The 13,562-nt window shown below is 66.4% G+C and overlaps 1 protein-coding gene across 3 annotated transcripts in view; it reads left to right on the plus strand.

Moving 5' to 3' along the window:
* Window positions 1–872: 872 nt before the first annotated feature.
* Window positions 873–13,562, plus strand: part of DDC (dopa decarboxylase) — a 41,056-nt gene continuing 28,366 nt past the window's right edge. Inside the window, exons 1-2 of one of the 3 annotated variants that reach the window (XM_059655909.1) lie at window positions 873–1,008; window positions 11,866–12,091. In XM_059655909.1, the coding sequence (XP_059511892.1) occupies window positions 11,891–12,091 (201 nt within the window). In that variant the 5' untranslated portion in view covers window positions 873–1,008; window positions 11,866–11,890. Of the gene's footprint in view, window positions 1,009–4,543; window positions 4,627–7,126; window positions 7,186–11,865; window positions 12,092–13,562 lie in introns of those variants that run through there. The other 2 variants (XM_059655908.1, XM_059655910.1) reach the window with 2 other exon arrangements.

Here is a 13,562-nt window from a genome sequence, read left to right on the forward strand (position 1 = left end):
AACCTGCCCAGGGCCACCTGGGTTCTTACCACTGTTTCACCTGTGCCACAGGGAGACTTTCAGGGAGGACTTGGGGGCGAGGGCCTGCGATGAGCCGCAGGCGGCATCCTGCAGGGTCGGGTGGCTTTGGTCTGACCCGACCTTGCATTTCTCCCCTTAAAGGTCACCTGGGACCCAGGCCACCATAACCCAAACCCAAAAGGCCAAATGCCAGGGATGAGAGGTGGTCCCCGGGGGGCGGGTGGGTCAGCTGCCTGCCTTCTCACGAGGCTGCAGCTGCCAGCCGATGCCGCTGCAGCTCAGACGCTTCGGGGAGTGGTGCTCAAGGGTCACCCGCCACTGGAGCTGCCCACATGGGCGCTCCCACCTGGCGGCACCGGGAGGCAGGATTAGCCCTGTGGCCGCCCTGGAGGGCGCGGGGGAATCTAAATGCAGAGCTGCAGGCAGCCGAGGACAAGGGTCCCGCAGGACCGGCCGCACAGCTCCCCCTCGGGCTGGGGATCCGCCCCTCGTGCCGCCCCCTCGCACCCGGTTCCTTAGGGGGGGCGTCTGCTCAGCAGCGGGAGACGGGCTGCGTTTGAAAGCGCCCCAGCCCCACGTGCGCGCACAGCTGGACCCTCCCGGCCCGAGGCTGCGGGTTGAGGAGTAGGATCGACAGAACCTCCTGAGGGTTTCTCACGGGGTCTGTTTGGGTCACGAAAAGTCTCAGGTCTCTACGAAGCAGGGACCTGAGGTCCGCACACTGTTCCCGAGCCGAGGCCCTGGCTCAGCGCTGCCCGGCGCTGCCCGCTCGGGAGATGGGCACGCAGTTCGCGGGGGCGAGGCTTTATCACCACCAGAGGTTAATGTTTAACCAGCTGATGAGGCTGAAAACCAGGGCCCAGGGCCGTGTGGGTGCGCAGCTCTGGGCAGACCTGCGTGAGCTCCAACCCAGGCTGCCGGCCGCCACCCAGCCTCCCGGCCCGCTCTCCCGAGGGGGCAGACGCCGCAGGGACAGGACTCCGGCCGGTGAGTCTCCCTGTTGGTCCTAATCGGGCGGTCGCCGCGGGAAAGGGCAGCACCTGTGACTTGACCCCCGGTCCACAGCACAGAGCGCCTGCTTCGGGGTGACTCCGCCGCGGGCGGGGCTGGTGGCTGCGCTCCACGCGCTGGGGGCCGGCAGTGGCCGTCCCTGCTGTCGCCCGTCTGACCGGCGGGTGCTGGGCGTGAGGGCACAGACGGGACCCGCCCAGCCTCTGCTCCTCTCTACCTCTTCCCCCCCCCACGGCCTGTAACGGGGTCCCCGGGCCTGGCTCTCCCTGGGGAGCAGCGGGTGTTGCCCTCACCGGTTTGGCTCAGTGGAAAGTGGGTGTTGGTAGTTGTCTGAGGACTAAATCACAGCGTCTGGACAACATCCAGCTCGTGGGAGACGATGAGTAAATGTTACGACTCCCCTCGCCTTTGGTACGAACCACAGGGCCACCTTCTGCCGTGTTCCTGAGACCCGTTGTTCCCGTTTCCGGGGATGCCGGTATTTCTGCGGCCTCGCCCGCAATCAGCAGCTCGGCCCCCGTGTGTCCTTGGAAGGAGAGATTCCTAAGAGCCCTGCGGCCCCGCTGGTGGGGCGTTTGCGGTTGGCTGATGAGGGCCCGTAGGCGAGATCTCGGCCCCCCAGCGTCATCACCTGCACTCCCGTCGTCCTGGGAAGTCGGCCTCTCGCTAAGGATCCCACCCCAGGAGGGAGGGCTTCCCGGCTTTCACTTCCCCGCCTGCGGGCCAGCGGGCCCCACACCACGCACTAGGCCAGCGGTTCTCAGCCTTCTGGCCCTTTAAACACAGCTCCTCATGTTGTGACCCAACCATACAATTATTTTCGTTGCTACTTCATCACTGTCATGCGGCTACTGTTATGAATCGTCGCATAAATATCTGATATCAGGGTGGTCTTAGGAACCCCTGTGAAAGGGTCGTTCGGCCGCCAAAGGGGTCGCGGCCCACAGGTTGAGAACCGCTGCCCTAGGCCGTCCTTCAGCGCTGTGCCTGCTGTTCCACATCAGTTCCTGTTCTCCTCCTGGGGGGCGGGGGGACGGGAGGGTGGGGTTAGGCCCGCTCTTGGGTTCCCTCGGCCAGGTGTGCATCCTCGCAGCAGAAACCTCACCCTTTCGCAGCGACATGGGTCTCGAGGGGTGAGAGGCATGACCTCTTCCTCCTGCAGAGCAGCTGGCCCTTCCCAGACGCTTGCGTTTCCCTTTATTTTAGTCAAATGTCTGTGTTGGGATTTTTTAAAACATATATTTTTGTTGATTTCAGAGAGGAAGGGAGAGGGAGAGAGAGAAACATCAATGATGAGAGAGAATCATGGATCGGCCGCCCGCTGCACGCCCCCCACTGGGGGTCGAGACGATAACCCGGGCCTGTGCCCTGACCGGGAATCCAACCCTGACCTCCTGGGTCGTACTTGATGCTCACCACTGAGCACCACTGGCCAGACTCCCACGCTTTCATAAGTTTCTCCTGCAAGCCCAGCAGGCCTTTGGCCAGGTCCAGCCCTCCTGTTCCTGTCCTCACTCGGGTCCTGTCCGTCATCCGCACTGCGGCGGCCCACAGTCACCCCTTGGGCAGCGAGGACGGATTCTAGCTGAGGGCCTGCCGCCTCCACCCGCTCCACATTGGGGTGTTTCCCCCTCGTGTAGAAACCTCAGACCCCGCCACTCGCCGCCCTGACCCCATCTGCTCTCGGAGCTCTGCTGGAGTGACCATCACGCCACCCTCCCCACACTGGTGCCCGTGCACAGCCTCCCAGGCCCTAGCCCCGGGCCCCCGCTCGGCCGCACCTCGTCCGTGCCCTGCAGCGCTGGGCGCAGCTGGCAGCTGTGGGCTGTCTCTTCTGTTTGTTCTCCCGAGGTCTGTCTGCCACCGGCATGGGACCCTGTGGTGGGCCCGGCCACACACAAGGGCAGGCGGGCCGCTGGGGAGTTCTGTGACCTTGGGCAAGTGCCCCGACCTCTCTGGGCCTCTGTCTCCTCTGTCCGTCAGTCCGATGAAGGGAGGACGTTATCTACATGCGAGGCAGTGGGGAGGGGCGGAGGCGCCTGTGTGGAACCTTCCAGAAGGCCTGTCCCGGCACAGGGACTGTGAAATGGACGATGTGCCTCTTCTCACGGAGGCCCGTGCTGGGGCCAGCCCCTCACCCACCTGTGCCCTCCTGCGTGGCCTCCGCGGGTCACCCTGGGTCACGAGGGCCTGCGCCAGCCGAGCTGGGAGAGCCCCGCCCTGCAGGATCAAAGGGCCCAGCGCCCTGCCCAGCCCTGGCACACGGCCACCTGCCCCAGCGCCCCCTCCAGGCCACGGCCTGTGGCCTCTGCACAGCCAGGGGGGCGCCGGCCTGCCTCTCCCCTGCAGGGGGCCCATCTCGCAGGGCGGGGCAGAGCGTCCTCCTGCTGGCTGTGCCCCTGCCCCTCGGCCCTGCCAGCCCCTCCCTCCAGCGGCTGTGCCCACGCCAGCTGCCCTGCCGGCTGCCCACCAGCTGAGGAGCAGCCCGGCCCCTGGCCGGCTCAGGCCAGCAGGTCTCTGCCCAGAGGGCACGGGGTCCAGGGCCTGCTGCTTCCTCGGACCAGGTCCCTGGCTCTGTGGGCAGAGCTCCTGGCTCCTGACAGCCACAGGCCTGTGTGTGCACACGTGTGGGGAGTGTGTGCACATGCCTGCATGCAGGTGCTGTGGGGTGTGTGGTGTCTGCGTGCTGTGTATGTGCATGCATGTGCTGTGCGTGTGGTGTCTGCGTGCTGTGTATTGCATGTGTGTCTGCATGCTATGTGCATGTATGTGGGCGTGGTGCCTGCATGTTGTGTGTGTGCACGTATGTGCTGAGGGTGTAGTGTCAGCATGCTGTGGGTGTGTTTGGTGTGTATGTCTGCATGCTGTGTGTATGCATGTGTGTCTGTGTATACATGTATGTGCGTGTGCCTGTGTGTGTGCGAGCAGCAGAACCCACCTGCGCCTCCCGCCTGAGTGGCCCCAGCCCCTCCCTGGGCCCACAAGGCTCTGTGCCCCTTACAGGGAAAGCACCTGTCCTGCCCCCCAGCCTGCGGGAGGTGGGGGAGCGAGCCCACCGCTGCGTGAAGAGCTGCTGGTCGCTTCTGGGTGGAAGAACAGGGCTGTGAATCAGATGAGCCTGGGCTCAAACCCTCTCCTGCCTCTGCTTCTCTGACCAGAACAGAGCAGAAGGAGCTGGGCACATTGAGCCTCCATCCCTCCTGTCGGGGGTGCCCGTCGCCCCCGGGGGAGGAGAGAGGCCTGGCCCAGCCTGTCACACAGCAAGCGCTCCCGGCTGCCCGGCCCTGGCGCCTCTGGACAGGACGGGGGCTGGGCTCGCTCAGGAACTGGGGACACGGGACCCCTTTCCCTCGGCCCTGGCCCCTGGCCCCTCAGGCTCCGCGGTCCCCTGGTCCTGCCCAGCCCTCTCTGGCCAGGCCCCGGGGGCGGGCGGCGGCGGGAGATGCTGCCTGTGAATGAGCAGAGCAGCGTGACTCTGATTGGCTTCGGGGGGCGGACACTCCGTCTGCATAAATGGCAATCGCGTAATCGCATCCTCTGTGCCTTTCAACTGTCGCGGAGGAGAGAGGGCGGACAGACAGCGAGAGCGGCCGCGTGAGTACCGCTCTGCCTCCCGAGCCTGGGCCAGGCCGGGGAGCGGCCCCGGGTGGGACCCCGGTTTGGGGACAGGGGGGAGGTCTGCCTGTTGCTTCCGGCCGGGTGGATGGGCATGGGGACGACCTGGCCTCCAGTGTGTGCAGGTGGGGCTGCTCGGGAACTTCCTGGGACACAGGTGCCCCCCGAGTGGCCCCCACGCAACACGTCTCGTGGGGTGAGGAGCCTGTGAGCCTTGATGAGACACAGGAGTGAGCGGCCATTGTGTCCAGCTGGTCCCTGAGGCATCGGGACCCAGGGGGCTGCGACACGGGGTGGAGGGGGTGGGGCCGGCAGGCCAGTTGGCAGGGTGCAGCTGGGCGCCCAGCCCCTGCCGCCGGGGTGGGGGGAGCCCAGGGTGGCCTCCCACGGGTGCTTGTAAAATGGGTCTGATGTTTGTCAAGGGCTGGGCACAGGTGGGCGCTGCTTTATTAATAAGAGGTAACTGCAGGGGGCGGGGGGCGGGGGGCGGGCGCTGAGCAGCCCTCTGCCCGGAGCTCTGTTTGCTCGTCTCCAGGGAAAGTCCAAGCGGCCGGCCTGGGTGCCCCGGAGCCCTGACTCAGGGAGGGCCGGCAGCGGGCTCCTTCGCTTCCGCAGGGCTTCCCTCCGAGCCAGACCCACAGCAGGGGCCACGGCCACGGCGAGGCGGCCCCTCCCTGGGTCAGAGGGGCCAGAGGGAACTCTCTCATCTTGGGGACGGCCCTGAGGTCCCCGCAGGGGAGGGGACGTCCCGGTCAAGGAGGACGCGGCCGTGGGGTGTCCCCGGGCCTTGGGAAAAGCCGAAATCCTGGGTTCGCGCGGCCTCTCCCTTCCCTCCTGCCTCCCCGCTCCGGCCCGGTGGGCGCTCTGCACACAGCGGTGGGCATAACTGACATCAGCAGGACCCGCCCCGCCCTTCAGAACACGCAGGCCGGGGCTCCACCCGGCCCCTCCGCAGGATGGCTCCCGGGGGGCTGCCCTGGCCCCCAGAAACTCCATTTGAGTAGGGGGGGGAGGCTCCCCTGACGGGAGGTTTCCATGGTGCCTGTGGGCACCCCGGGGGCGGGTGCTCAGGGCATGAAGGGGCAGCGCAGTGGACCGGCCTGGGAGAAAGGCTCACACCCTCTGTTCTCCAGGGGCCGGGCGGCGGGTGTGGGGTCCCAGGCTGCAGGGACCGACCCGGGCTTGGGGGCGCCCAGAGCTGCGGGGACCGCCCCGCCTCCCTGGCCCAGCGGCTCCTTCGCTGCTTTGCAAACAGAGCGGCTGAGCACACAGAGCGCGGAGTGTTTACCCGCCATTTGCGGGAGGAGGCGGCAGCCTCTCCTGGCCACTCTGCTCCGGTCGGGGCGGGTCTCCACCACACCCCCGGGCAGCGGTTCTCAACCTGTGGGTCGCGGCCCCTGTAGGGGTCAGAGGACCCTTTCACAGGGGTCGCCTAAGACCATCGGAAACACATCTATAATTACATATTGTTTCTGTGATGAATCACTATCTTTAATGATGTTCCATGTGTAACAATGACATTGGGGGTCACCACATGAGGAGCTGTGTTAAAGGGCCGCGGCGTTAGGAAGGCTGAGAGCCACTGGCCTCGGGGCAGGGGGAGCCCCCGGCCGCTCCAGCCTGGGGCCCTGAGTCCTCCGGCCACGAGACACAGGGGCCGGTGCACACGGTGCAGGTGGCAGGGACGCCCACGGTGCGGGGAGGGCGGGCTGTGGGCTCAGGAACGCCCCTCTGCTGTGCGCCCCCTGCGACCTGCTCTCAGCCTTCCCGGGTCAGCAGTGGCCCTGCCCCCGCGCCCCCGTCCCTCAGCCCCCCGCCCCCATGCCCCCACATCCCCCTCAGCCCCCCGCCCCCGCCGCACAGGTGCTGGGAGCGTGAGGTGAGATGTGCCCGGGGCCCACCCGGCGGGTCGTGCCACCCGGAGCCGGGTCACCTCTCGGTCCTGAGGTCGGGACCACGGTGCGCGTGGCCGCAGTTTGACCTGTTGGAGCCGCGCTCAGCCCTGGGCCGGCGCCCGAGCCCGGGAGGGAGGCGCCGGGTCAGTCTTTGCCACGGAATCGAATCGGTGGTGGAGAAGCGGACACGCCCGGGAGCGGCGAGCACGCGGGGCTCCCGCAGCTGGGGGGGCGCTTTCCGTCCGGGAGGCGTCCCCGGAGGCCCGGGCGCAGAAGAGGAAGGTTCACGCGCCAGTGCCGGGCGGTTTTATAGGAACGGGCTGGAACAGCAAACAGCGAAATGATGCAACTCCAATTACCCGAAATTCAAACGCTCACTTTCATTACCACTGTGATTTGCATGTGCCAGGCGGTGAGTGATTAGAGCCCCCGGGGGTAGGGGTGGGTGCGCCCCGCCCTGATGGGGCGTCCCTGTCCCTCCGTGTGTGCGGCCGGAAATGGGGCGGAGGGCCCACCCCTCAGTGCCGTCGGGCAGTTGGTGTCCTGAGGGCGCTGTGCCACCCTGACCGGGCACCACCCACGGCAGCCACTGCCGCCCGCCCGTGGCGCTGCGCCGTGTGCCAGGGACCGGGAAGGCTCCAAGGTGCGTGGCGGGTTGGGTGGGGTGCACGCGGCACCGTGCTCATGCGGACAGAGGAATGGGGCTGTGGGAAAGGGGGGGGGGTCCCAGCTGCACGCCTGCGTGGTGAGCACTGTGATTGTCCGAAGTCGGGGACTGGAGCAGCATCGCCCGGGGTGAGGGCGCTGACCGGCCTTTGCTTTTGAAATTGCTCAGGAGCTTCTCAGCTTTTTTATATTTATTTTTTATTTTTTATTGATTTCAGAGAGGGAGGGAGAGGGAGGGAGAGACAGAAACATCCACGATGAGAGAGAATCATGGATCAGCTGACCCCTGCACGCTCCACACTGGGGATCAAGCCCACAAACCGTGCCTGTGCCCTGACTCCTGGTTCCTAGGTCGACGCTCAACCACGGCCACGCGGCCGGCCCTCGGCTGTGTATTTCGTCACAACCGGCTGCGCGGGTGTGAGCGGGGATCGCAGTGGTTCCCCGGGAGCAAGTGCACATGCTGCCGTCCCTTCCTGACGGCCCTGCCACAGAGAGCCGGCGGCGCGGTCTCCGACGAGCCTGTGCGTTTCGTGGGTCGAAGGAGAGACAGCGCCGGCTCCGTCCTCGCCCGGCTGCGGGACAGCCCGAGAGGCTCAGCCCTGGGCTCGGGGCCGGACCCACGCGGCTCCGGTCGGGCAGCTGCGTGGAGGACAGGGCCCTGCCGGCCTGTGGGCCGAGGAGGCTGAGGGGCAGGGACCCGGCCTTGCAGGCTGGTGGATGCAGGAGCCACTGCATGGGCGTGGGCGTGGGCGTGGGCGTGGGCATGGGCATGGGCGTGGGCCTGTGCTGGGTCCCCGTCCGCCCGGCAGCAGACGCGGCGCTGAGTGCTGAGCGGGAGAGAGGCCGTGCCGGAGCCGCCAGGTGGTCCGGAGCCCGGGGGGAGCTCCCTGGTTGCCTGGCGTCAGGGCCTTGCCCGGGCGGAGGGGGAGGCCTGGGGTCGGGGCCCGCCCTGGACGCCTCCAGGAAGCGCTGCCCACGCCCAGGCCGTCGGTGTGCGGGAACGTGCTCCCGAGGGAGGCGCCGGGGAGCTGCCCTGCGGCTCCGGGAGAAACTGGTTTTTGGAGTTTCTGGTCTTGAGGTTCTGCCCAGGGTTTGTCAGCTCGTGCTCGGGCCAAACCTGCGGGACGTGCCTGCGCCTGGCGGCGCTCCAGGCCTCGGGAGCTGCAGCAGCGGCAGCGCGCCCCCCCCCCGCCCCCCCCGCCCTGACCTCACGGTGCAGGGTGCTCAGTCTCCCAGCCTCGGCCTCCGCGTCTGGGGGGGTCGTGGCAGCGGGCGGGGGGGGGGGAGGGCTCACGGTTTTGACCGTCCTGAGCGAGATCACGGAGACGAAACGAGAGAGCAGATGGGGAGCCTGACCGGGGACTTGGCACGTGGACATCCATACCAAGGTGCACCCTCTTCTACGCCAACCGGAGGACCCCGTTTCAACAAGGCACCTCGATTTCCCCAAAAATCAGCGCAGGCGTGGGAGACAGTGGGAAGGGGTGCCTGCGCGTGGTGGGAGGTCTGTGGCTTCGAGCCGGAGGCCCCTCGGACAAGGGAACAGCCCCGCGTGGCCTCGCAGCCTCGCACCCTGGGACCACAGCCGCCCTGTCGCAGCCGCCTCGCCCCGTCAGAGGCCCACCCTGCTGGCCCTCCCCGGCCCTCCCCGGCCCTCCCTGGCCCTCCCCTTCCTCTCCCCGGCCCTCCCCGGCCCTCCCCTGGCCTCCCCGGCCCTCCCCTTCCTCTCCCCGGCCCTCTCCGGCCCTCCCCTGGCCTCCCCGGCCCTCCCCTGCCCTCCCCAGCCCTCCCCGGCCCTCCCCAGCCCTCCCCTGCCCTCCCCTGCCCTCCCCGGCCCTCCCTGGCCCTCCCCGGCCCTCCCCGGCCCTCCCCGGCCCTCCCCGGCCCTCCCCTGCCCTCCCCGGCCCTCCCCAGCCTCCTTTTCTATCTCGATCAAAGGGGAGCATTTACATGCTCTTTACCCCTTTCCGGGGAGGACGCGCAGCACCTATGACTCGGGAAGCAGGCCTCCCCGTCTCTGCTCCTGGGCCCAGAAGCAGCAGCGCAGGCTCGGACTCGCTGGCGGCTTTCCTGGCCCTTCCCGTGTGGACCACCTGATGCGGCTTCTGGCTCGGGCCACAGGGCAGCTTCCAGCAGTGAGAGGGGTCCGGGTCCAGGGCGACAGCTGGTCGCTTGCCCCCAATCCTCTCACTCTGTTCTAACTCAGAGGCTCAGGCCAACACCGAGCTGCTTAGAAACGATAACTTAGCATGTGAGTCCGTGACCGGGACACGTGTGAATTCTCAAACCACACCCAAAGGGCCACGCACATTGCTGTGCAGCCTTTTTTATTTTTATTTTTAGTATCTTTTTATGGATTTGAGAGAGAGAGGAAGAGAGAGGGAGAAAGAGATAGAAACATCAATGATGAACGAGAACCATGGACCGGCTGCCTCAGGCACGGCCCCCCACTGGGCAGTAAGCCCACAGCCCAGGCACCTGGCAGACCGGGAATTGAACCCTGACCTCCTGAGCCACGCCGGCCGGGCTGTGGCACCTCCTTTAAATGTCCCTGGCCCTGCGCTGCCTCCCAGCGTCGTGTGAGCGGGCATTGGGCTGGCTCTGCACCGAGCCGCTCACTGATGCGACCAGATGCTGGGCCCGGAGTCCAGGGCTGGACCGGCTCACGCCCCCTGCAGTGTGGACAGGGGCTGCCCGAGAAGCGCCACGGAGCTCAGCTGCCGGTGACGCTGTCCGGTTGTGTCAACAGGCACCGGCTCACGGGCCTGGCGAGGCACCCGCCACGGCCTTGGTCACTGTCTACCTCTCCCAGCCAATGTTTGCCCAGCCTGGGGGCGGGCAGTCGCAGACAGACACACCGCGGGCGCCAGCTGCTCCGGGTGTGCACCGAGGCCCCGGCAGGTCGCCCGGACTCCACTAGGGCAGCCAGGTCTGACCCTGCACGCCCGCCGGGAAGAGCTCGGGGGGGGGCAGGTTGGCATGTGTCTGCCTGCTTTTGCTCGAGGCAGCTGATCCTCCGAGAACCCAGGCGCTGTCGGAACTCGGCACGGCCCTCACCCGAGCCTCCCTGCCAGGGCCCGGCTGCCCTCGGTCAAGCAGCGAGAAGTTGCTCCCATCGTTTTCAGTCGCTCACCAGCATCCACTCGTGAAGGCAGAGACCGTGAGAACGGACTGCACCCACACTGACCTTCTGACAGGTCAGGATAAATGACAGCACAGTGAGCCACACAAACATGAAGACAATGTCTGCAGAGCACGCAGGCCGCCGGGCGCGTTCTGTTCGAGCTGCAGTCACGGCAGAGCCGTGGGGGCACTCAGGGAGCAAGCATCTGTCAAGGAAGGACTCCAGATGCCCGCGGAGGGTGGGGAGCTGTTGAACTTATCAAAGCGTGCGGACAGGTAGCTGGTGAGACAGGAGCCGGGCGGGCAGGGGTGAGCGAGGGGGCAGGTTACCTCCCGCATTCCTGCACGTCCACAGGCCGGAGGTTAAAAAAAATTACTTAAATATGTATGTTTTAACCATATTTTTATTGATTTCAGAGAGGAAGGGAGAGGGAGAGAGAGAGAGAAGCATCAGTGATAAGAGAGAATCACTGATCAGCTGCCTCCTGCACACCCCCCCACTAGGCATGGAGCCCGCAACCCGGGCCTGTGCCCTGACGGGGAATCGAACCCTGACCTCCTGGTTCATAGGTCAGCGCTCACCCACTGAGCCAGGCCGGCCGGGCCCAAGGTAAAATTTTTAAGCCCAAACAGGCTTCACCAAGCCCAGACCGCTGGGTCCATCTCAGGACACTGTTCAGCCACTTGGACGGCCATGCGGTCGCCTCGCCAAGTGCCTGTGACAGGGATAAGCGAGGGTGGGGGCGGAGCTGAAGGGACGGGAGCGGGAGTCCAGGAGGACAGAGCCCACACACCCTGAGCGGGCGACTGTCCGGGGCCCCTCCCCCCGAGGTGCCCACTCGGGGGTCCGTCTGCGTATTCCCACGCGGCCGGTGGACGCTCGCTGGCTCGGCCGCACTCAAGGCACGAACTGAGGCCTCGTCGTCTCGCGGTAGCATGTTCCCCAGCCGGTGCGCGGCCGGTGCTGCCATTCCGGGGGGGTGGACGTGGAGGCGGTGTGTCCGTCTCACCAACGTGCGCAGGACGGGCAGGCGTGGCGCTGGCCTCAGCTGACCAGCGGGGCAGCGTGGGGCAATTGGTCACAGTCTCCAGCTCCAGAGGCATTTCCCCGCCGTCCACATGCAGAACAAAAGCGCGCCTGAGCCGGGCTGGTGTGGCTCAGTGGTTGAGCGTCGACCTACGAACCAGGAGGTCACGGTTCAATTCCTGGTCAGGGCACAGGCCCGGTTGGCTGGCTCGATCCCCAGTAGGGGGCGTGCAGGAGGCAGCCGATCCATGTTTCTCCCTCATCATCGATGTTTCTCTCTCTCTCCCTCTCCTTTCCTCTCTGAAATCAATAAAAATATATTTTAAAAAATTTAAAAAGCATGCCTGACAGGGACCTGGTAGTCCTGGGCATCGGGGGCACTGCCCAGGCGGCCCCAGCAGTCAGCTGGCTCGGACGCGGCCACTCCCGCGTAGAGGTGCTGTGCTGCCCCGCCCATCAGCCCCTCCCCCCCCCCCCCCCCCCCCCCGCCGCTGTCTCCTACAGGTTCTCTCTGAGGAAGCCCCTCACCATGGACGCAAGTGAATTCCGGCGGCGGGGGCGGGAGATGGTGGACTACATAGCGGACTACATCGAGGGCATCGAGGGGCGCCAGGTCTACCCCAGCGTGGAGCCCGGCTACCTGCGCCCCCTGATCCCCAGCTGTGCCCCTCAGGAGCCCGACGCCTACGAGGACATCATGAAGGACGTGGAGAAGGTCATCATGCCGGGGGTACGTGGTCAGGTGGGGGGGGGGGGCGGGCGTGATCGGGCGCCTGCAGCCGGGGCAGTCCACACGCGGCACCTCCCCTGAGCCTCACGGCCATCCCTCTGGCCAGCAACCTGGTCATTTCTAGTTTGCAGCAGAGGCCTCTGAGCCCAGAGAGGGTAGGGGACTAGTCTAAGGCCTCACAGCCGGTGAGCATGGAGCCAGGATTGCAGCCCGATCGGGGCCTCCAGGGCGGTGCGTGTGGCTCCCAGGCCGGCCCTGCTGGAGCCGGTGGGCGTGACGGCTGGAGGGGCTGGTTGGAAGTCCCGTCTGCCCCCCCCCCCCCCCCTCGCGCAGGATGGAGCACACGCCTCCCGCTTCCTGCTCGCCAGGGGTCAGCCACCGTCAGAGCAGCGGTTTGTGGATCTATGTGAACGGGGGGCATGGGCGGTCTGTCCAGAGTCACAGCTGGCTCGGTGCCCCGAGAGCCGGGACAGGTGTGGGCAGCACCCCGGGCCGGCGGTCCTGAGGGCTGACCGCTCTGGGAGGAAGGAAACACACTGGGGCTTCCTGTCCCCACAGTCAGTCTTTCTCCCCTGCCGGGAGGAAGCCCCAGGGCAGCGACGGGCAGGAGCCCCTCAGGTCCTCCCTCCCACACCCTGGCATCCCCGGGGCCTCACAGGCACGCTCAGCTCACCTCCCCGGGAGAGTCCCTGACATTTGCGCCCCGAGCCAGGCTCAGCGCTGGTTGCCGCCTGCAGGCTGTGCAAACACCCTGAGCCTCAGCCAGCCCCGCCGGGGCGCGCGCTCAGGTGAATGTCAGGCTCCGGCTGCTGACGCTCAGACTGCCAGCACCTCCTTCCCGGGGCGCCACGGCCAGGGTCCGAGGTCTCGGGGCCCCGTCTCCTGGACGCCTGAGAGCTACAGCCCCGCGTGGGGGCGAATGACATCCCGGCACCCTCCTCCCCAGAGGGTGTGCTGCGTGCCGGGCACAAGAACACATTAAGGAAGCAAACCTGGGCCACACCCCGTCTCCACCCCTCCCTTATCTCCTTCCCCAGCCCCGAGCTCGCCCAGCCTGGCCCTCCTCAGCACCTTAGCGGTCCCCGCCCAGGACTCACAGGGCAGCGGACAGAGGGCCAAGGGCGCCAGGAGGGGCCTGAGCGGGAGAGTGTGGGTGGCAGCAAGACCACCATCAGGCCTTTTACAGTGTTTTATTTTATTATTATTATTACTTTTTTTTTTTTTTAGAGAATGGAGGGAAGGGAGGAGGGGGCGAGAGAAACATCGATGTGAGAGAGACACATTGATTGGCTGCTTCCCACACACACCTTGACGGGGGTGGGGATGCAGCCTGCAGCCGAGGTACATGCCATTGACCGAGAATCGAACCCGGGACCCCTTTGTCCGAGGGCCAATGCCCTAACCACTGAGCACCCGCCAGGCACCATCAGGCCCTCTCACATTTTCCCGCCCAGACCTTAGGAAACAGGCT

The sequence above is a fragment of the Myotis daubentonii genome, chromosome 10, assembly GCF_963259705.1.
Source record: "Myotis daubentonii chromosome 10, mMyoDau2.1, whole genome shotgun sequence".
In the NCBI taxonomy this organism is placed as follows: domain Eukaryota; kingdom Metazoa; phylum Chordata; class Mammalia; order Chiroptera; family Vespertilionidae; genus Myotis; species Myotis daubentonii.